Consider the following 24,227-nt stretch of genomic DNA (forward strand, 5'->3'; position numbering starts at 1 on the left):
TTGGAACAAATTAGAACATTGACAAATGCAAAATTATTTCATATACCCATTCTAAAAACCCAATTATGTTAATTTATAAACTTTATAATAATGAATTAAGCAGAGTATCATTAATTAAAGATGCATGTATACATTAAGATTCGGACCTTTCATTTAAGATCAACCATAAAATAATTTTGAATAAATCGCATTGAACCCTAGGCTATATTAATAGGAATACCAAAAATGTTAAACAGATATTAAGCTTAAAATCGTTATATTGTTCGCTCGTCCGATCTACAGTAGAATTTGGATCCATAATTTGGTCTCAGAACTTGTCTACATACTTACAACTGTTACAACATTACAAGATATTGAATTAGCCCAATATAGATTGTTTAAAAGAATTGCTGTCACTAATACTCCTATATCTAGTCATTCTTGGCTGTCAATTGTTAATTGGTTTGAAGTCTATAGAAGTAAGAAGACAGCTCTCTGTTATTTTATTTATAAATGATCTATTAAATGCAATGCTTTTGTTGAATGTCCAAATTTACGATCTTATAGAAAGGTTAGGAAAACTATTTCAGAACAAATTATTTATTTTTCATTTCTTTCTATTGAAAAATGTATTGAGCCTTTTTAAAAAACTATCCACAGCTATAGATTGTTTTGGTTCTAGTCGTGTTATGTTTAAGTCTGATGTTATTTCGATATTAAGAAGCATAACTGATGTATACAATATTTATAATATAGTTAATATACTTAATTATTCACTTTAATTTGTACTTTGTAAAATTAATGATAGTCATCATATTTAAGTTACGTTTATCCTTACTTGTAAAATTGACAATTGTAATTTAATCAGTTATCAGAAAAACTCATGCATAAATTGTTATAAGCAATATTATGTCTAATGTATACTTAAATACATACAATAATAAACCCAGTAATTCATACAACAAAATATAGATGTATTTTTGATTGTTTCAATAAACACTGCTTTAAAATGTTACAAAGTAGGTACACATTTTTTATGAAGTTAGTGTCTATTTTATTATATAATATTAAATCTAATTAAAATATGAGTAAAGTATATTGTTTTATATCATATGTAATAGTAACTAATTTGGGCTTATCCAATTAATACCTAAGTAATACCTTACTAATAATCAAAGCAAATTATTTAAATTTTAGAGAAAATAATATATAAAATAATAAAATAGTTATACATTAAATTATATTTTTACTGCACTACCTACTCTGTTTCTCTAAAGTAGGTACAGATTAAATAGTAGGTACATAAACTATAAATGTCTATAATTAATATAGCCTATTTAGTTTAATTAGGTAATACATTTTATAGGTGCATTTGTTTGTATTAATTAATAATATAACAAATAATATTTTTTAAGTATATTCTGTAAGTAATAGTATTAAAAATAAAAATATTAGTGAATATTATACTAAATAATAATTTATGATATTAATTTGTACATCAGAAAATTCACTAATGACATTTTATTATGCTATATATACTTCTCAACACCTTTGGTCTTTAGATAACTTAATGATTGTACGTCGTTACCAATTCCCTTTATACCCCTTCGATAGTGGAATTTTACTCATATCGTATGAAACAACTTCATTACTTAATTAAAGATCAGTTACATAACTTATACAAGGTACAACCATAATAATAATTATTAAACATTTCTTTTGTTAGTTTAGTTATTTCTTTCTTACAATTATTCAATGTTCAATGCAATAATGCAATAAAAATGATGACAATTTATAAAAATAGTTGTTCTTAAAAATCGATTATTTAGTAGCTGCCAAAGTGCCAATTTGTTAATATGTTTATCAGCATTTGGCATATCAGCATTCTATTTTAATTCATCCATTGTTTAAACATTCGTTAAAAATCGATGAAATTCTTGGGTTTTTGGCAAGTTACTGTATTCTGTACACTAAATAGTACCTATTGTGTCGTATTCACGTAGGCATACGTAGGTATTCACTTAACTAAAAACAAATTAATAAATGTATAGCGACTTGCAAATATTTTTTTTTAAATCTGATTTTGTTTAAAATCTGTACAAAATTAAGAGTTTACAAAGTATCAATAATTCATAAATCACAGTTTAAGAGGTTTTAATTAAATTATTTGTTGTAACTTATACGTAGGTAACATTGTAACAACTAACCAGTAATAATAACGTATACTATTATCAGCTATTAAATATAATCCACGATAAATGCTATACATACTGATGTATATAAATGCAAATATACAGCTGCAGAGTGTGGATGTTGTACAATGTTTAGCTTGGGCAATAGCCTTGTGAAAACATTACAGTCTCCATGAAGTGGTTCTAAAACGAATAAAAAGATATTTTACTGATTAGTGATAATTACTGTAACTGCATAAATGCATAATAATAATGATGCATATTGAAGGAATATCATGAACTCGTGAACCATGCCACACTTCACTAATTTTTCTTTTTTTTGAGCTGGCGTTTATCAGAAATTATCACTAATTACCTACGAGTGTATCTCACCAGTTACAAAACATTACAAACATCTCCACAATTGTACGTAATTATTATTAATATATGGATAATATTATGCTTATTTACATTGTAGGTACAATACATTTTTACGGTGTAGGTTTGATTTATAGAAAAACAAAAATATCTGTTCCGATTTCAACCCGCTTGTTACAAAAAACATACATTTAAATTCCTAATTTTATCTAGATCAAATTTTATTTGTACATAGCTCAAAAAAAAATCATTATCAAAATGCCATTTTATACACACATACTTAGTGCATGTATCAATATATCTGTTTCAGTTTCTAAACCGTATGTCATATGCGCTGCTCTGTATTTTTTTGACGAACGTTTCTGGTAATAAACTGAAACAAAATTTCAAGGATGTATGTCATCGTAACCTGAAAATAACTCGTATTTTATTGTTTTGGACCAGTGGTTACCTGCAAACTGTAAGGCATGGACAGGGGCGGCTCCAGAGACATAGGGGGGAGAGCTAAGTCATAATTTTCAGAAAACTTTCGATATTATAGCATGTTTTTTTGTTATTTTGATTTAAAAAATATTCAATTTTTTAGAAATACAGGCTTAGGAGAGGCCGCGCCCCCTAGCCCTCCTGGAACCGCTCCTGTGCATGGAGTAAAAATGTGTACCAACACTATTATTTGCAAAAATGTTCAAATTGTATGTTATTGATACTTTGGTGTGTCAAATATATAAATTAAAATTGTTTTATCATACCGCCCTTTCCAAAAAAAAGTTACATATGTACAAATAAATAAACGTAATTCCTTGCAGGTTAAGGTATAAAGGTATGCAATACATTTTAAATGATACTATACTGATTTATTATTTATGAACTATGTTTAAATAAATGATAACCTACTACGGATTGTTAAATAATTTTTAAAAAATAACGAAGGTTTCACAAAATAATTGATTATAACGGCAACAAAGATTGTTGTGAAAAAAAGAAAAACAATGAAAGCATTCGTCAATAGACAATAATATTGCAATCGCCAGGGCCGAAAATATTTTAAAAATAGATTTCGCCAGTCAATCAAGTACTCATAATCAACTTGGCTATATATTATCATTTATTAAAAGTAACAATATCGTTTTTGTCTAAAATTGTAAAATAAAGATAAATTGGTAACATAAATGATAAAGTTTAATTCCGGGACAATCAGTGGTGCCGAGCAATTAATTGGTCTGTACCAGTTTTCATTAGCGTCTCGGTGTCCTAATGGGCATATACCGGTTATCCTCAAAATCACCTTTTTTAATTCAAATTTCAAAATTTGAAGGTACAGTCTATGCCAAACCCGGACATATGACTATACTCCACTTACGGGGACTTATTGATTTCGTCAGTTCAATATAACTGCTTTGGAAAAAGGATTATATATTGTTTCTACCGGCTACTGTTTATAATATCTACATATCGATTCTACTGGATTTTTATCCCGCCAGATACTGTTCATATTATTAACTATTAAGTACTTAATGATTGATTCCACGGACTTAAATATTTTTAAATATGAAGAAAAAAATTGAAAACTTGGTGACAAATATTAATATTCAGTGATTTTTTATGGTGAACGATTAATCAATCATTATATTTTAAAAACTATTAATGCTTATGAAAATATTAATTTTTTTAAATTGGAAGTAGTAAAAAAATAAAATTATCTAAAACAAATTCATTTTTTAATATTTTTATTCTTATTATTATTTTTTTATTGTGTTTATTCAAAAATTAGGGTTAGGTAGAATCAATAAGTACTTACTATGAACACTACAATATGGAATCAATAGTGGAATCAATATTTTATGTATATTATAAACACAGCCGGTGGAGTCAATATATCCCGCATAATATGTAGCGTAATTAATAGTTTAATAACAAATGTTAAATAGTAAATACTTATAGATAAATAACAAAAAGTAAAATGAAATAAACAGCAACTCTCAAAATTATAAATACTAATAAATTTATTAGATGTATGCAATACAAAAATGTAGCAATTGACTATTTAAAATTGTTGCTAATGCCCTCTAATATTTTAACAATGGAAATACCAAATAATATACATAAATACTAAATATTTTCTACCAACTACAAAATGATATAGCGTAGTCGCTAATAACTAAAAGATAAAATTCAAAATAGTATTCAGATTTCAGAAGTACAGTTTCAAGTATAAAATATAGCAAATGTCTATGACAAATTTAATTGCAGATATTTGCATTAATATAGTTAAAAATTGTATGATACCTACGAGTATAATATTATAATAATAATTGATGCATTAGGTGCCCTATATACAATGTTAATACATAATAATTTGTTTACCTAAACATGATTAGATATCTATTATTATCGTCTCTGTTGTGTGCTCTACGTAAGCGCAAAGCGCTTATAATATTATTTAAGTGCATATGATAAAAATATAATACAATATAATTTTGCAACAGTCTATAATAATATTTCGTGTGATAGTGATGTGGTGTATTGGTGGATGTTTATAAATAACTACATTATCGTATTACTTTAAACTGGGATATATCAATAATATATTAAGTCTCACTGTTTTTTAGGTGTTTTTATCATAATCGGACATATTTCGTACATTTCAATTTCAATATTTTCTGACGTGGCATTTTTTGTTTCCTAAATTCCTATATAGTTAGCAGCTATAAAAAAAACACACGTGTGTTGAGTATTTTAAATCTGTATTAATATACAGATATTGTAGTAAAACTGTACTATAGTGTTGTATGATACACTATAGGTATATGATATAGAATTCTGCGTCTATTATGAGATGGAACAAATTTAATTATTCGGCGCCATAAAATCGGTTCTGAACCGGAATATAAACGCTTATCGTTTCAGTTATCGGCAAAAGTCAAGTGCATATAATTCACTAGGTATATTATATGGAACCCTAAAAAAATAGCTTAAATAGGTATAGTTAACAAAATTGATAAGGTATTAAAACTTCAAAGACGATTTAAACGAGTATAGTATCGATTAAAAACTAAATTTATAGGGTCAACCAATATCTGATACAGAAAGAAAAATGAAAAAAATAATGTCTTTAATGTTTATCATCGTGGAGAAATTATAATGATGTCTCGTTTCTATACAAAGTACAAACGAGTAAAATAGTGAGCCTGAACTGTTGAACACAATTAGTTTTAGAATACCACAAATACCCATTCTACTATAACATTTGTTATTAATTGTTAACTTGAATTCGTTATTTTGTTATATATAGCCCTATGAACAATATATTAAGATTTAGTAGATATATAAATATTATTAACCTTTTAAAACATTATGAATGCATTGTTGAATGCGTTGTTAAATTGTTTATATCATTGTGTATATAACTAAAATTGTACTTTCTGCCCCTTGGGCGTTGAAAATTATAAAAAATTAAAATATATCAATCAGTTATGACTTATGAGTTACTGGTACCTAGCTTAATACCTATATAAGCAGAGAATAATTTACACATATACGCACGCGGTACACGAGCACATGCCCCCCGAATTTCTAAGACCCCTCTTGGCTATTACAACTCTATACCAAAAAAGTGTATAGATACTTAAACTGAGGTAATCATATTATAAAAACTCACATGCGCTCTTCTTTCATACAAAAGACTGGATTCATTTACATAATTTTAAATCGATCATGATGTTACAAAAAAAATATCAACGTTTAAAGATATTATTGCTGAATTTGCAAATACAAGAAAAAATGCAGAATATTGTAATTAACTTTGATCAAATCGTTAGGATTTAAGGATTAAACTTGTATTTTGTAGTCAGCTATCTTCACTTTTGAAGTTTGCCTGTTTTTAATTTTTACCAATATTTTTGATTAAAAAGCGCTCCAAAGTAAATAGTTCACAGGGCCTCTATTCCTTTCAATCAGCCGCTGTAAATAGTACAGGACGTTGACAGAGATAATCAAAGAAATAATTCTGAAAACGAAAGTAATTGTTTTTGAATTTGTAGTAGGTAATATTGAAATATTATGCAAATACATCAATAAATTTTAGTTTATTTGTTCATATATATATCGAAGTATAATTTGCTGCAACACACTGAACACTGGACGGTTTTTATTTTTAAAATGTATTTCTTTGTTTTTACATAACATATACAAGATTATTTTTAAGCAAATAGGAAGTTCTTAAAAATTATTTTCTTTAAGTAATCTAGAACTTGAGCCCCCCCCCCCAAATAAATTTATCAAGCTCCGCCTATGGACTCTGTACTAAGTATAAAATCACTACAGGTTGCACTTATCATAGAAATTGCAGCTCGTGTGATGAACACGTTCCTCTGTAATCGGTCAGAGACCAGACCAGAATTATTAAGAATACAATGTCATAGCCATTTCGTATACATACCTATTTCTATAAGTATTAAATTACAGTCTTACAAAACATATATACTTTGTAGCCACGTGGTCTCGTGCGATGGTCATGACATAGGTAGGTATAGCTGCAAAGCTCCGTCACATGTCGAATGAAATATTTAATTTCGTAACACAAAAAAATATGCTTGTTGCGTACTTGCATGGGTACCATTACCCAACGACGTGATTTCGAAACGGGCATAGGAACCGTATCCGTGTGCGACAGGAACCCCTGTACAGCCGTCGCAGTGCGTACTGCGTATTGCGTAGGTAGAATGATACTATATAATGGTATGGCGTTATATTATTACTATTATCTTTATTGTTACTTTAAATATTGTCATAAAAGAATTAAATTCATACGAAACATTAGGTAGGCGGTAGGTATATACCTATCTGCTCCGATACGACAAAAATGAGTGTTTTTATAATATATATCATGCCGATCCTTTCTACCCCTCCACTGACCATAAATTATCGAAGAACAAACCAACTAAAATGCTGTGTGCATTCCGCATTTCTGTATAATATAATACCTCTGCATTCTGCAGTATGCCCAAACATCGTTTTTTGTAATTTCTTTCAATTCTATTGCATTTACTACCAGTAGGTTAGTCTGATCGTTGATGAGTATATAATATTATGTTATATTGTTATATCAATTTATTGACGTAAATATGTAACTGTTACATACATTTGATTTCATAGCTGCGTACACCGTACGAGTTGGTACTTAGATACTACTATCGTCTATCATCATTATTCATAAGTTATGAATTGTAATATAGTTTTCCGATATTTTCCAAACACACATTCTGATATTAAAGTAGTCAGATATGACTGATGACTATTTCATACATATTATTATTGATCCTGATGAATTACGATACAAATAATGAGTGTAACGTGTACCGCAGTAAATTTAAACAAAATACTATTTATTTTAATCAACAAGTCGCGTGAACCAACGAGTGCAGACGGGACTACGGGAGAGTCAATAGTCTACCTGTAGGGCGGCCGGGCGAGTAGCGCGCGCATCCCACCGATGTCCGTCCAATCCCGAGACGTGGTACCGATCAGCTAACGCGCGACGTCATCGATTATGCCGCCGTGTCGCCGCCGAACCGGTTTCAGTGTTGCCGCCGTCGCCGGAGTACGGGAGTCGGCAAACGCACGCCACCAGTGGAGCACCTTCAGCCTGCATCGGTCAAGCAGCCACCTCCAAGTGCAACGAAGAACCGGTATTACATCAAATTGTAATAATAATTATATAATATGATATAAAATTATTGTTAGTGTTTACATTATTATCATAATAATATCGCCGTCCTCGTGCGTTACGCCGGTCGTTCATCTGTTTACTATTCAGTATTCAGTATTCCGTCGCGCACCTGTAGACGTACACTCGCGGACTTGGACTAGACAGATACATCCATATACCATATGTGATAAATCATAAGAAGGTAAACAAATATTTGAAAATTAATATCTTTTATTTTTTTTTTTTATATATACCCCTCAACTGCTAAGGTTATTGGCATTTCTGGAGTACAATACATATTTTTAAAGATTTATACTAAATATTTTAGTATGATACATGAATGGCTTAAGTTAATTTAATTACATGTGATTAATCTATGGACTATGACTATATGTCATATATTTTGGATTCGGTTCTTCTCTTTGAGTAATTGTTAAAGAATCTATAACACCTTTCATTATTTTAACTGTTATGTACACAATAATATTTTAAACATTATCTACGTGTTCCAAAAGTCCCATGTCGCTCCCCGAATATAATATCTCTTTATCTCTACAGTATTTATATGTTCAAATGTTGTTTTTTCGACAGTTTCCTGTGATAATTTAAATTTAACGGCATACATTTGTTAAGAATTACTCAATTACTGTTGAGAAAACCATTTGTATGGCGATAAGGAACTTTTGATTCGTATTGTATTCAGTATTATATACACTATAAATTATATAAAACCTATTTTAAAATTGTAACAATAATACAATTCACAGCTCGTATTGAGAATAGTAGATATACATTTAAATATATTTATCTATTCTATAAATAATAAGAATATGTGACGAATTCGGTGCTTAAATGAAACGCGCGAGTGTATAGATGATGATAATAATGATTATAAATGATAATAGTAAAATACTAAATAGTAAATAGTAATAATGCTCGCTTGGTGGTGGTGGCGGTGGCAGATTTCGGGCAAGACGCTGCGCCACAGAACAGGCGCGAAATTATTTTTAGCATTCGGAGTACGACTTACTGTGTCATATACCTACCACGCCACCGCACTGCTCTCGGCAGGCATAATAATATATTGTTGTGCTAGCGTATAATATTATTATGTCCACGATGCGCGCGCACGGAGATTTTCGAAACACCGCGAGAATATGTGTTTAAAATACCTACGTCTCTGTCAAAACATTAATATTATATTCGTGCTCTTAAAACCTCCAATAACGATTTATTGTAATTTTTATCGGTGTTATTAATATTGTCGTCTACCGTCGCGGTGAAATCACTGTGTAAATTGCTCTCCCGATCCGAAGTCTAACGTAGTCGCCGTCGTCTCGTCCGTCCCGTGTGCTTTTTTACTTGCGAAATATTCAAATGTTTTCTCGCGCGAAAGACGGAATGTATAAACAACCAAACTACCGTACCTACTACCTACCACCTTTAATTGATGCATTATCGCCAAAAAAAAAAAAAAATGACTTCCTATAAAAAGTTCGTATTAATTACGCAAAACAATCCGATTACTGTGTGAGCATAAAATTATCTTATATTGTGTACCAACTAACCAGTTTAAACATATTATGATGAACAGACATAATTATACGTGATATTAGGTGTTACCTATGACTCGTAGCTCGCGTAATTTAACGGGTAGCTTGATCATAACTGTATTTAAAATAATTACAATATCATTAAATGCTGTTCTTTTTTTTCATACAGTATATTATTATATAGTATATATTACTCAGTACATGATAGTCATTATTCGTTATACGGTGGTGATGGTAACTGTTAATAATGTTGATTTTCGAAGGTAATTTGCTATACCTTATATTTCTTAAACAGTTTCGATTATGAATAATTTGACTATCGTTTCCTTAATCCTTTGGATTTTGAATTGTTTTCCATAAATATTTGCAAACTTACGAAAAACTTCATTAATGCAGGTTTTCTCTTGTTTTTAAATTATCGCGGGACGAATAATAATCTTTTTAATAAGCATGCGTGTGTTTTTTTTATTACTGTTATCAATAGACTATGAAGCTTATCTGTCAGGATGACAAGATCAACAAGCTACAAAAAAATTAATTAACAACATACTTTACACAGTCCAATCGCTATTCGCTAATTGTATTTAATAAATTATCTACAAATGGAATTCCTGTATAGTTATAGGTACAAATTATTAATTTAACTATCAATGTATAATTTATTATAATACTGGACGTGGTAATTATCCAAAAGATAATATAAATTATCATTTAACTATATTTTGTTTCATTCACTCCGAGATAATGGTACTTATTTTTAATGAATTTCCGAGTCATAAAATTAAAATTAAAATCTATTTAATGGAATACAGCTTATAAACTCAGTCCTCACCGTATTACGAAAATTTATCAGAAATCCTAAATATAAATCAAAACGTATTAGTTAATGAAAAACCTACAAATATTTAAACAATTAAGTGCTCAACAGCTTGTATTTTACCAAACGTTTCACTGTTATTGTCTTTGTAGTTTGTATATTATATTATTTTATTGATTATTCAAACATTTTTGAACAATGAATACACCTTCTTTTATATATTATATTATTAAATCAATATATATATAGTGACAACTGTGAACTGACAACGAAAGAACTATAGTCTATGTTTTTTTTTTTATTATTATTTCAACTATAGTTTATGTTAGGCCTATAACATATATTGTCTGTCCTATATTTTATAATTTTGAATCGTAGGACGAATAATTTGTTAATAAATGTAGTGAAAAATTTAATTTTTATTAGGTACCTAGTAATGTAGTATTAACTATTTATCATTTATAACCGATATTTTCTTTATCTTAATATTCTATATCAGGTGTCTTCAACCCGCGGCCTGTCTCGCCTTTATTTGAGTCTCGAGAGACATGAGCATAGGATGTATTTTTTAATACTTTTTTAATAATTTATTAATACATGTTTGTATTACAATTGTGCATGCGGTCTGCTAGGTTTAAAAAAAATATTAGGTGGCTCGCTACCTAAAAAGGTTAGAAGAACCCTGTTCTACACTAACAGTACAGCCACGGAGTTGAACATCTTCAAGATCCTTTGTTTTTGTTTTTTATACGTGTGATTTCTAAGGTATGGCAAGTACAAAAATCTATGCATTTATATTATAGTTTTAAATATAAAAAAACAATAGGTATTTAATAGATTGCTATCATCACATTTCATGTAAATATTAAAGGTATAGATAGTTGAACATTATAATTAATTGCATGTACGATGTACCTAGGTATATCTTATGTTTGCTATAAAAATCAATCAAATTAATATATTTAGAACAATTCCCAAACCCTAAGAGTTTGATAAGAAAATCTTTAAAATTAAGAATTGAAAATCGTTGGATAAAGTATAACCCGTGACCATGTGAGGTTATGAAATCATATGGTGGAATATATTGATATGTTTCATCTATATGATTGTAGTCATGCTGATTTACCAACACATCATAGTTACACATGCATTATCTAAGTGATAGCTTTTTATTTATTTTAATTTTTAATCCCCACGCCAGGAGTGTCCCACTCACCAACGACTTCTCCGCCATATCTTCTGGCTGTAACTTTTTAAAACACTCAAACTTGTTATACAATAATTCAAAGTATGTATTGATTGTTTAAATCAAATAAAGCACAAAACGAATTGTTTAATCACATAAACTTATACTAAACCATAAAACCACTTTTTCGTCTTAGCAAATAATGAATATGAAATAGGAAGTTTTTAAGATTTTTCAAATATATATATATATATATTTGGTAAGTAAATAAAAATTAATATATATCCCACACATCATTATATTTTTTTGTTTTTTATTAGATTGAAATTGTACTATAGTACCTATTATATTTAATTAGTATTTTATCATTTTACTAGTTCTGTGAGAATTTAAATTGATGTGCTTAGATAAATTATCTATAGGTACTTTTAATATGATTTCCGCAATCGTATATCTATTTACTGTCAACATTTGTTTACAACCGTTATCAATGTATGTAAATATCTATTAACATATAATATGATATTCGATGTAATATTTATCTGTTTGGTAAAAATAATCAAATACCATTTATACAATATAAATTATAGGTATTAAAAATCAATATTTATTAAATAAATGGAAATTCATAATTTAGTTTTCTGATAATTTTACAGTAAATAATAAATTGTATTACTTTTAACTGCACGGAAACTCCTCCCATAGATGTTGAATTAGATGAAGGTCTTTTTTATAATGCATATGATAATAATTCATAAATTGTCCACGTTTTGCCACAACCCACATTCAAATTTGAAGTGTTTGCTTCCGTAGAAATTTAAATCTCAATTTAAAATTTGCAACTCAGTGTTACTGTTAGTGTTATAATGACATTAGAGATTTCCGTCTATGTGAAATAATATTATTATTGTAAAATATATCCCCTGAAAACATTAATGGCTTTTCACAGTTTGTCAATTCTACATGTATGTTAACCACTCTACTGGTCATGGCAATTTTTCAAACCTATTTTTTGATTATTTACTTAATACTATACTTGTTTTTTTTTTTGTAATTGAAAAGTTATTTTACTTCTTAATTTGTTTGAATTAAATTCGACACTGCAGGAGATAGTTTTTAAATTTAAATAATTAACTACCTACTCAAAATGTTAAAGTAGGTACTTGTACTCCATTATATCAAAACACACAATGACATGATGTACGGTACAACTAAATATTATCAGCTAAACGCCTAACATCACACTTACACTAACTCTCAAAAGTCAATAAAATAATCTAATTATAAGAGTATGAACTTCGAGGTCAACAGCTTACAATTGAAAATTACAAGAAGCATCCATCACTCAAAGTTTTGGTTTACAAATTGCAGTTGGCCGTTGCAATTGGCTCACTTAATATTTACATTTCAACATTGCACTTGATTAGGTATCTTAAACGCATTTAATATTATAAATTATATAATACTTTTAAAGTACCTAAATTGTATCTTGAATAAAAAAATTAATACAAATAGGTAACAATCCTGGTAAATCATTTAAATGATGTTTAAACATTTTAAATGTACCTATCTGTGCATAAGCTTTAATGAGTGTTCAATAATGCGCGTACATATGCTTGCAGCTGCGTAGACTTGCACGCAACCATGTGGAGCGTACACCATTCTATCATTAGGTACCAGGTACCTACGTATAATTCACTTTAAAAATAATTTTTTTTCAAACATTTAATAGGTATGTGATTTGTCATATATGTTACACTAATTTAAATAAATGGTTGATGCCTTTTATGAAATCATGGACATTTCAGTGGGGGAATGTAATATAAAGTGTATATTTTTAATTGTATACTGATAACTGATTAAACAACTCCAACTACCTTACTGTCATAAATCCAACACAAAATGAACATTAACTTAACATACGATTAATGGTCTCTTGCTATCTAATATCAAGTTAGGTGTACAATACGATAATTAATGAAATGTAGGGATCAATATACATAATGTAGGGAATGATGGGTAGGGTATTATGAAACTACCAAATTCCAATGCTAATGTATAGATTTATTTCAAAATCGAATATCATCTAAAACTGGTATATTTCTTAGGCTGATTTACGAGAGTTTAGATATATTTTCTTTATTCAAGTATGCTATGAAAATAAATTATCACCAAACGTCTTCTTTTTGACATTTTGTATAAGTGATAATTATAATAAACTGCACAAGCTTCACAGAAATATAATAGCCACATAATATGTATACACTATACTATGAAATCAACGCAACTTCTATAGACTATAGTTATTTAAAATTTCCCCCAAGATCTCTAAAAGTAGTATCATATTAATTATATTCCTTCAACTAAATTATTTTTTAAATACTTCGAATTAAATTCCGGAATTTTGTAAATGGTATTGGTTTTTTTCAATATCGTTATTTCATGAATGTATGTCTCAATTTTTAAATATTTTTTATTTATCTTATAAGTATCCAAGTAATTCAACACATTTATATTAATTAATAAGCAACAGATTTATGTACAGATTGTTTATATTTTTTCAATAAAAAAAACATATTTTATTTAAGAAAGATAATTATAAAATTGTGAAGAGGTAATCTTTCATAGTAAGATTGTTTGTTTTCATATTTTATTATTGGTACCTACTACATATAAATAAACGAAAAAAAAAATGGAACACAATATTAGGGGTATAATATTATATTGGTTTTTGCAGTGAGCTTATTGGCTATTGTTATCCAATTAGTACTTCACACCTTTATTATTCACTTTATTAAGTAGTTATGTGAATCCTAAATAGAATAATCATTTTATCGACGCTGTGTTCTCTGCAGTTTGCGATGATTGTGATGACAATATAAATTATATTGTATAATATATTGGTCAGTAATTAAACATCAAACACAGTGGTCAAAAGTCTATGACATGCAGCCTTCTATATAGTTCAATTAACTTATTGCAGATATCATCGAGAGTTAACGAGTAATTTAATAACAATAAGTTAGTTACCTAATAACAAGAAACGTTTTCTAATAACAAACGTGAACATAAAACAGGAGTATAATATTGTATGTGTATCATGTAGTTGCGTGTTGCATTTAATAGGTGCTTTCTTTAATCGATTCCACACATTTCTTTATTTAGTATTATTATTTTCTTTTGTACCCTCTAATAAAAATAATTCGTATTAATTATTTTCATTGTAATTAATCTTTTACTAGAGAGCACACCTGCTGATTTTCACGAAAAAAAATATAATTTATAATATAGCTTTCTCGCTTTTTTTGTATATTATTATTTTAATGATCTGGATTTTTATTATTAATTTGATTCAAACAACTTATATGTCTGATTTTAACTACATTTTATTTTTTAATACTTCGATGGAATACTTGGATATATATTTTTAAAATAAATTAACATATCACCATTCATATTTGAAATATTTATAATATAATCCATTGAACTACGTCATAAGAACATTGACTCAATTTTGAATATTAAATAATTACAGAGACAAAATTGGTTACTGTAATGTTGACAAAAAGTAACATCATAATACATAGAATACTTATGTCAAGTACAAAATGACTAAAACAAAAATTTGAAAATTTGTTAACAGTTTAATATATTGTTGTGATCAAATTATGACATCGAGATAAACGGTCTTGAGGAACAGAAATCATGTCCGGCACAACGGATAGCGGAGTCACCGGGGCTCATAACGTACAGCCGACGATCACAGAATGTAAACTTTACAAAAGACGATGGCTTATGTTGGTGCTATTTGTCCTGTGTTCGATGATCAACGCTGTACAATGGATACAGTACAGCATTATTTCAAACGTGGTTATTAAATTTTATGATGTATCAAGTTTTGCTGTGGATTTCACATCCATCGTATATATGGTCACCTACATACCACTGATATTCCCGGCGTCGTGGATATTAGAAAAGATGGTAAATATTATAATCCATATTCCATACGACTATACCTATTTTAAGCCTAATTGACAACATAAATATATATATAAATAGGTTAAATTTAATATGTATAAATAATAATGAGTACACTTACTTACAACGCTTCAGTCACCAAAAAAAAAAATAAATAACGAAAAATCCAGACAACGTATAGAGTCCTAGAGTTTGCCTGGCTATTCTCCACCTTGGATCAATTTTAATGGTCTATAATATTTATACATATCCGAATAATATGTTTTTTTTATGAAATTAAATGTTTTAGGATTCATAAATAAATATTTTTATAAATACCTTTATCTATATTAATTGTTTGTGTAAATCATATTACTCAACACTCGATTTTCAAATAGTGACCTATTTGTTCTTGTTCACATAGTAGAATTAAAAAAATTATTTAATAATTTTGTTCTTCCTTAATTATAGTATTGTACACACATAATAGGTACTCATTAAAGTAAATAACTTAATAACAATAATACAATTTAAAACAATTAGGCGCGCAAAGTTCTTAGGCATAAGACCTCAAAAAGTATTACATATATAGTTAGCTTACGTATATTCTTTAGGAATATAAATTATAATATATATTGCACATTTCATACTTCTTTTTTTAAATGTATAAATGTACTGATTAAAAAATGAGCAGCTGCTAGAGCTGTTGTTCATTGGTACAATATTATATTATAGCATAAATGATGTATTTAATATATTAGTTATAGATTATACATAAATGTGATTAACTCCTTAAACATAAACAGTAAACACCCCTTAAAAAAGTCTGGTTTTGGATCTCGGGTCTGGTAAAACGTTATTTTCTTTTTTGTGTTTTTTCTTTTTATTGACATAACATGCAGTTTTGAATGCGTCTTGACTCCCTGATGGTTGATGTAATTAATTGTCTATGCATACTATTATTATGTCCGTATTATATATTTATATAGGGTCTTCGCGTGGCTATGGTAGCCGGCTCGTTCGGCACGATGCTCGGTGCCTGGTTTAAAGTTGCTTCTTCCAGTCCAGACAGATTTTATATGACAATGTTAGGTCAAACGATTGCGGCTAGTTCGCAAGTTTTCATTTTGAACCTGCCGGCTCGCCTGGCAGCAGTGTGGTTTGGCCCGTCTGAAGTGTCTACGGCGTGTTCAATCGGAGTGTTTGGAAATCAGGTAAACCTCTATGTACTGTAGGTACTATATTAAGTAAAGCTAGTAATTCTTAATTTATTCTGTACCATCTGGTATTATATGGCTGTAAATATATGCAAGTTTTCACACACCGTAATGATTAATTAACAATAGTATATACTAGTAAGTAGTAACGTGTTTTGTTTTTCAGTTCGGTGTAGCTCTCGGCTTCTTGTTGCCACCGCTACTAGTTCAAGACAGCGGCGATTTGTACGCTATATCCGCTGGATTGTCACGAATGTTTTACGCCACAGCCATAAGTTCAACACTAGTGTTTATATTAATATATTGCTGTAAGTTTAAAAACAATTGATAACATTTGTGACGTTTATAATAAGTACCTCACAAAATAATATTATTATACTTTTAACTGGTGTGGACAGTGTGGGTTAAATAAATTAAATAATAACATAATGTTTTATCATAAACACATAGTGCATCGAAGAAGAGTGTCAATTATTTATTTATAGTATTTATATTGCTTTGTGCATGTAAAGTTGATTATGATTTTTACAAGTTTTTTCAGGAGTTGTCATGCTGTATAAGTACCTTTTTAGACATCTTGAGCCCAAACAATAATACCATTTTTTGAGTTATAAAAAATAATTTAAAAAAAAAAAACCACTCTTACTAGATACGTCGTTAATTTTCTAAAAATGTGTCCCTCACTACTACACCAGTAGGTTAACACCTCCAGGCTCCAAGCTAGATTACCACTGTATGAATAATATTTGTATTAACGCCAGCACAATATCTCACAATCATATTTTCATCTGTTGACAGTCGTCAAGCCGTCCCCGCCATTACCACCGAGTTTGGCACAAGCGAACCAGAGGTCGACCAGTAGTAACGACCCCAAAAACTTCATTAAGTCTTTGTGGAGACTAGTTTACAACTACGGGTTCCTCTTGTTATTACTGTCATACGGCATGAATGTCGGTTCGTTTTATGCCATTTCCACGCTCTTAAACCAAATTATATTGGAACATTTTCCTGTAAGTATTCAGAACACTTTTATTCGATTTCGCTTAGACGATAATCGTATACACCAATTAATGCTTGCATTCATGTATCTATATGTATACAACAAATAACAATATTATTATCATATTGTAGGATAACGCGGTGGATGTCGGCAGGATAGGTCTCACAATCGTCGTTGCAGGAATGGTGGGTTCAGTGGTGTGTGGTTTTGTTTTGGACAGAACTCATCTTTTCAAGTGAGTGTTGCAAAGATATTTTTATTTTACTTAATATCGCAGTAAAATTATGCTAATGTGAAATATTTTAAACATTTAGAGAAACGACTTTAGTGGTGTATGCTTGTTCGTTGGTCGGCATGATAGTCTACTCGTTCACGTTGTCTTGCGGATATATATCAGTTGTGTACCTATCTGCAATCCTACTTGGGTAGGTACATAAGTGAAAAAAAAATATTGGTCATCATGATATGATTGTTATTTGTTTTAAACAAATCACAAAATATAACTTTGTGTTTATACATTTCCAGGTTTTTTATGAATGGTTATTTAGCAGTCGGATACGAATTAGCTGCTGAACTGACCTATCCGGAGTCCGAAGGAACATCCAGCGGAATGCTAAATGCAGTGGTGCAAATATTCGGCATCGTTTTCACCTTGATTTATGGATGGATAAATAATGCTGCCGGAGACAAGAAAGCCAATTTATTTTTGGCCGCAACTCTCGTCATAGGAACCTTTCTCACTGCCATGATACCATCTGACTTGCGGCGACAAGCAGCTCAAGAAAAGAAATCACTGGTTAATTAATTAATTAATGATAGTTTTATAACCATAAGCAATTTATAATTGGCTCAAGTATTTATAATTTATTATCGCCTCACCAATATATTATAAAGTATTTAAGTATTTTATATTGATATATTTTAAGGATCTGATGATATTCCATATTCGCCTAGAAAGGAATTAAAGTTTAAACCTATTAATATTCCATATTTTAGTAAAATATAAAGTATTTATTTTTCATTACCTATTGAATTTTTTTAATGTTATAATATAACTCCTGTTATTATATTATGCTGTTGTTTATAATTTTAATAATTAAAAATGTATTTCTCATCCAATTTTATTGTGATAATAAAAAATCATTTTTAAATTAAATTATAATTGTATTACCTACAAACTCTATGCTATAGCGGTTGATCATATTCAGACGCCATACTAGGTGTCAGCCGAGTTATTAAAGGACGCAACTCAAAATCCCTAACACACCAAATCTTACACCAGTCATGTCTGCATCAGACAAAAATTTTAACCAAGGTAAATTATACTATAATAGTAAAATATAAATATAAAAAATGTAGTATGAAGTAATTTTAGAGACTCTACAAAAACATCACTTACTAGATACTGTATCTGAATGTCTAAGAAATATTATACAACCAAAAACAACAATAATATTATAATAATAATAATACAATCAATTAATGTTTCACTAATTTGACTGATGAAAAGTCCAAATTTCAACATAACTACCCATTTATCATAATATTCTTCCTATTCCAGAAAATTCAAAATCAATCAATTTGTAATATCTACTGTTAATTTAGAACAAATTGTAGATGGTAAATAAATTATTATTTTCCTATGCTTTTGCATTTAAGAAAATAATTTTTTCCCATTTCTTTATCCTTACCATTTCAATATTATGTATTCATTTATTTCCATAGCAATCATACATAATATACAAAGTACCTAAATATGTACTGTATCGTTATATAAATGATCACTATGATCACTATGATCAACTGATTGGATATTTGTTTACATGTGGACTGTGGTCTATGAATTATGATTTAAAGTCTGAACCTCCGAGAAACATGGAAGTCCGCACATCAAGCCTACTCTACTGTTTTGATTTAATTTTGATTTAACTGGAGAAGGAAAATTTTTTTTAAATGTCTTGTCTTATAAGACTATATCAGTCCATGTGATATATTGGTTAATCATTTTATCATGCAAAATGCAATTAAAAACTAATTTTACAAAAATTGTTATGCTTGTCAACATTTGATGATGAACAAAAAATTACCTTCTATATCCATCAAAAACAGAAATAGAAATAAGTTCTGTAACTAAGTAATTAAGGGAGTACCAACGTCCCTAATATGCTGCGCTGATAGACATAAAAAAAAAATACAAAGAACACCATGAAAGATCTATTAATGAAAAGATAATTCAAAGCATTAATATGTGATACATGTAAGTGATATACATTTAATAATATAACTAATGTATAATATAGGTTTAATGAAACAAATTTTTTTAACATAATATTACAATAATAATAATTCATTTGAATTAATATGACTGGGCCTAAAATGTAATTATGGCCAAGGGCCCAAATAAACTAAAAAATAAGTACCTTGTACCCAAAACAATATGAATAAATTAATTAATTAATGACCCAACACATAATTTACTTAAACCTAATATGGATTATAATTATAATATTGATAAAATAAGTCGATTAATAAAGTAAAACAATGTCATAAAAATGTATTATAAATTAACTTTCTTACTTTAGAAAAAAGCAAATGTGTGAATAATATTGTTATATTTTAATTGGTCAGCAATTTATTTCTATAGATACCTACTTATTTAGATATAGCTAAGTTGGTTTCTTTTTCTCGGGACCAAGTGCTTTTTTACATTTTTTTTTAAAATCAATTTTAGCTTTAAAAATTGAATTTTTAAAATTTGAATTTAGATGCTATCTATCAAAATGTATTATATATTATTCATTGTTCTCCTAATTTCTAGTCACATTCAGTGATAACTGTACAGCCTAATTAGCCTATATGGTATTTTAAATTGCAATTACCAATCAGTTTCATTCACTGATGAATTTTTTGGCCAGTTACATTGTTACAATATTTCATGAACAGTTTACCAAAGTAGATGACCAAGAATTAATTTTTAAATTTAATGCTTACTTGTTCTAAACCAAAAACAGAGTTCTACACATTTCTACTTGTAGTCACAAAACTTGGTTTTTGATTTTTCATATTTTACCATCTTATGTTTGCAAGTACATACTGTAGAAATGAATAGCAAACCAATTCAAAACAGTCACACAAATTTATATTGTAACTTTCATATTTCAAAGAAACAAAATTGGAAAATATAATTTGATATTAGGGGCAAAGAAAATGAGTGATATTTATAAAAAAATATTTTAGCCAGTAGAACCATGTAGCCCACAAATGTATTATAATGACATTCAAATTATTAGCTAGTTAACAATTAGTTATCTAGTAATCCAAAATGCATATTCAATAATATTTTTCTAATTAATTACAAATTACTAAGGATTGACCCGTTTAAATTTTAGAGGGCCCTCGCTATCCTAGTCAGTTATTTTTCAAGAGTTCTTTAATTTGTTTTAAGTTTAAGAGGACTAACTCTTAACACATATCATCAAATTGTTATATTTTCTGAATACAATGTATCTAAATATGGTGATAAAATAAATATAAAAAAAAAAGTTATCAAAATATTAGTGAGGCCACCAATCAAAATGTTTGGCTTTATGGCATTAGCAATTCAAAAGTCGAGGCTAACAACACACTTTATATACTCATATTTGGTCCAGATACATTAAAATAATAAAACTACATTTTGAAATGGCAGTAATTTACGTAGTAAGAATATTATATTTGTTGTTGTTTCATCATCTGACATGAATGCTGGAAAAAAAATAGATTAATTAACTTTGGAGTAGGTATTTAATGATGGTGATTCAGAAATTAGTATTATAAACTGATTATGATCTTATACTAATACAAATTACTTCAACAAATTAATAGACGCACTTTCAGATTATTAATCAGAGGACCACTGATACCACTGATGTTAGTGATTTGAGGAACAAAAATAATTACATATTTTGAAGAATATAGTTTGAATAACCAGAAGGAGAATAGCGCCTCAATTTTGAAATTTAAATGTGGAATTAAACTTTTTATAAATATTATAAAACTATATTTAAAGATGTATCATTTTTGAAATGTTAAAATGAAACAAAAATAACTAAAAAGTGTCCAGAGGTTACACAATGCAACTGGCAAGCTTAAAATTGAAATAGGATCGAATATATTATTAAGTTGAAAAATGTTCTTTCTAACAACATGATTACACTAAGCTGCGAGGAAAATACAAATGTACACCAATACAGAAAAGAAGTTAATAAATATTTTCAAAAACACAACATAATTCAATATTTAAAAGGCATTTCGATAAATATTGCATTAAAATAATTATTTATTATGATGATGTATATTACTTTCAGTCTAATTTTATTCTATGTTCAAATAATCACTTATTTTAGGTTCCTAAAATTTAAATTTAGTGATTAGTTTTATTTAGAATAAATTTCTATGTTTAAAGTTGTCTACTTTTAAGAGTAAGAAAAGACTAAAAGTGCTATTTTATTATCAACTTATATAGGAATAAATTATTTGAATATGCATAAACTATTGTTGAGCTGTAATGTGTTCTGAAATTTACCATCTTAAAATATATTATATAAAATTAATTTTTACTTTTAGGAAAATCCTCAACATATATTTTGAACGAGTATTGAGTATAAAAGCACGAAGGCAAAATACAGTGAATTCCGCTTAATGTGGCCACCGGTTAAAATGGGCATCCGCTTATTGTGGGCAAACATGTCTGGTCCCAATACAAATGTATATTAATGATGTTAGATAAAACCGCGTATTATGGACACTCGATTCGGTTTATGTGGGCAGTTTTCTTTTATCATAGCGTTAGAATATACACATATGTGTTTAAAAAGGACTAATTTAATTGGGTTTCGTCGTATCTATGAGATTTTTTGGCAACTAGGCCATGCCATTGGGTAAGATACATTTTTTTTATACAAATAAGTGTGACATAATAATATAAAAGGTTTAATAATAAAAAATGTCTAGACTAATAAATAATAAGAGTTTCAATTTTAAAGTTGTGTTGTTAAACCTTGTTCAATCCTGTCACCTGGAGGAACACGAATATGTTAGGTGACGGCAGGACTGGTCCAAGTTTATCATATAAGTCACTGGATAAATGTTGTGGTTCCTTGCATCGAGGTATGCAAAACATTTCGTGAGAATGTGTCTTATTGTGAGTTTGACTCCGCACGTCATACGTGAGAGGGGCTCATCTCGGGGTATTTGGTAACCATGAGTTATTCTGGTGGGACCTATTGTCTCTTGATGATGAATATCTATGATATTGTGTTTATCAAAAGTATATCTTTTACATAAAAAGATTAATTTTATTTAGTATATTATATGTATTTAGTTTTATTTGTATACCTAGAGATTATTTAACATTTTTTCAATTACATTTATGATAATACAAATAAAAACTTTTTTTTGCTAAATTTTTTTTTTTAAACTAATTTTGGTTTTTATGGGCAACCGCTGAATGTGGACAAGCAGGGCTGGTCCCGACGTGCCCACATAAAGCGTAATCCACTGTATTATATATCAAACAAAGAATAAAAAAAAAAATCAACAGAGGTAAGTTTAAATATTAATTTTAAATTATTTTAACATAAAAATACAAATATTTTTAAAAACTTGCATGTACACTGTACAAACCTTTACATTAACAACAGTATACATAATTCTACCAATAAACACAGGGTGTCCTGTGAGGATATACCTATAAGCCATAGAAAAGGACTCGCAGCCCTATAAACTAAAAAAATTATTAAAAATCATGAAAATAAAATGTTGAAAAGTTAAAATTTTCAGAAAAATAACTCTACAAAATGGATATCTTCAATTGTCTCAAAAATATTTTTTTATACATTTTTACCAAAAAATAAACTAAAATATATGTAGTCCTTGACACTGTAAGTTTAATAAAAAAAAACAGATTTATGATATATTCATTATCCCAGGAGACATTGCAATGGGAAAATCCTCACAGGACCCCCCGTAGAGTACAGTTTATTAGTTAGATACATAATATTTATTTTAATTGTTATTACTTAGATGTTTGACTTTGACTAAGCATTTTATACAAAGTTCATATAGATATTTGTTGGTTATTATTTTAAAATTAATTAAATACTAGTTACATGAGTTATTGGTGTTTTAAATATAAGTCACATATTTGAAAAAATGTCTGACCAGTGCACACATAAAAAACATCAGTGATAGAAAATAAATACTGCTTCTTTGTATTCTTGTG

General features: G+C 28.5%; 2 protein-coding genes across 5 annotated transcripts; one reads left to right on the plus strand and one right to left on the minus strand.

Annotated features, from left to right (window-relative positions):
- Positions 1 to 2,116: 2,116 nt before the first annotated feature.
- LOC111033649 lies at positions 2,117 to 7,986 on the minus strand. Of its 4 annotated transcripts, none has more exons than XR_002604448.1 (3): positions 7,012 to 7,986; positions 2,809 to 2,901; positions 2,117 to 2,354 (listed from the first exon to the last, which is right to left on the minus strand). XR_002604448.1 is itself a non-coding variant. In XM_022314499.1 (3 exons), exons 1-3 carry the CDS (start codon positions 7,174 to 7,176, stop codon positions 2,218 to 2,220), a joined length of 408 nt encoding a protein of 135 aa, XP_022170191.1. In that variant the 5' UTR covers positions 7,177 to 7,986; the 3' UTR covers positions 2,117 to 2,217. The 4 variants fall into 4 exon arrangements, 2 of the variants coding, with proteins under 2 accessions (XP_022170191.1, XP_022170192.1); XM_022314499.1 differs by having other exon boundaries at positions 6,999 to 7,986; XR_002604449.1 differs by lacking the exon at positions 2,809 to 2,901.
- Positions 7,987 to 8,159: 173 nt separating this feature from the next.
- On the plus strand, positions 8,160 to 18,934 carry LOC111033648 (feline leukemia virus subgroup C receptor-related protein 2). The gene is made up of 8 exons (XM_022314497.1): positions 8,160 to 8,437; positions 15,435 to 15,772; positions 16,738 to 16,962; positions 17,132 to 17,273; positions 17,764 to 17,975; positions 18,097 to 18,200; positions 18,280 to 18,390; positions 18,491 to 18,934. Exons 2-8 carry the CDS (start codon positions 15,497 to 15,499, stop codon positions 18,768 to 18,770), a joined length of 1,350 nt encoding a protein of 449 aa, XP_022170189.1. The 5' UTR covers positions 8,160 to 8,437; positions 15,435 to 15,496; the 3' UTR covers positions 18,771 to 18,934.
- The last annotated feature ends 5,293 nt before the right edge of the window (positions 18,935 to 24,227 follow it).

The sequence above is a fragment of the Myzus persicae genome, unplaced genomic scaffold (assembly GCF_001856785.1).
Source record: "Myzus persicae strain clone G006 unplaced genomic scaffold, MPER_G0061.0, whole genome shotgun sequence".
Taxonomy (NCBI): Eukaryota; Metazoa; Arthropoda; class Insecta; order Hemiptera; family Aphididae; genus Myzus; species Myzus persicae.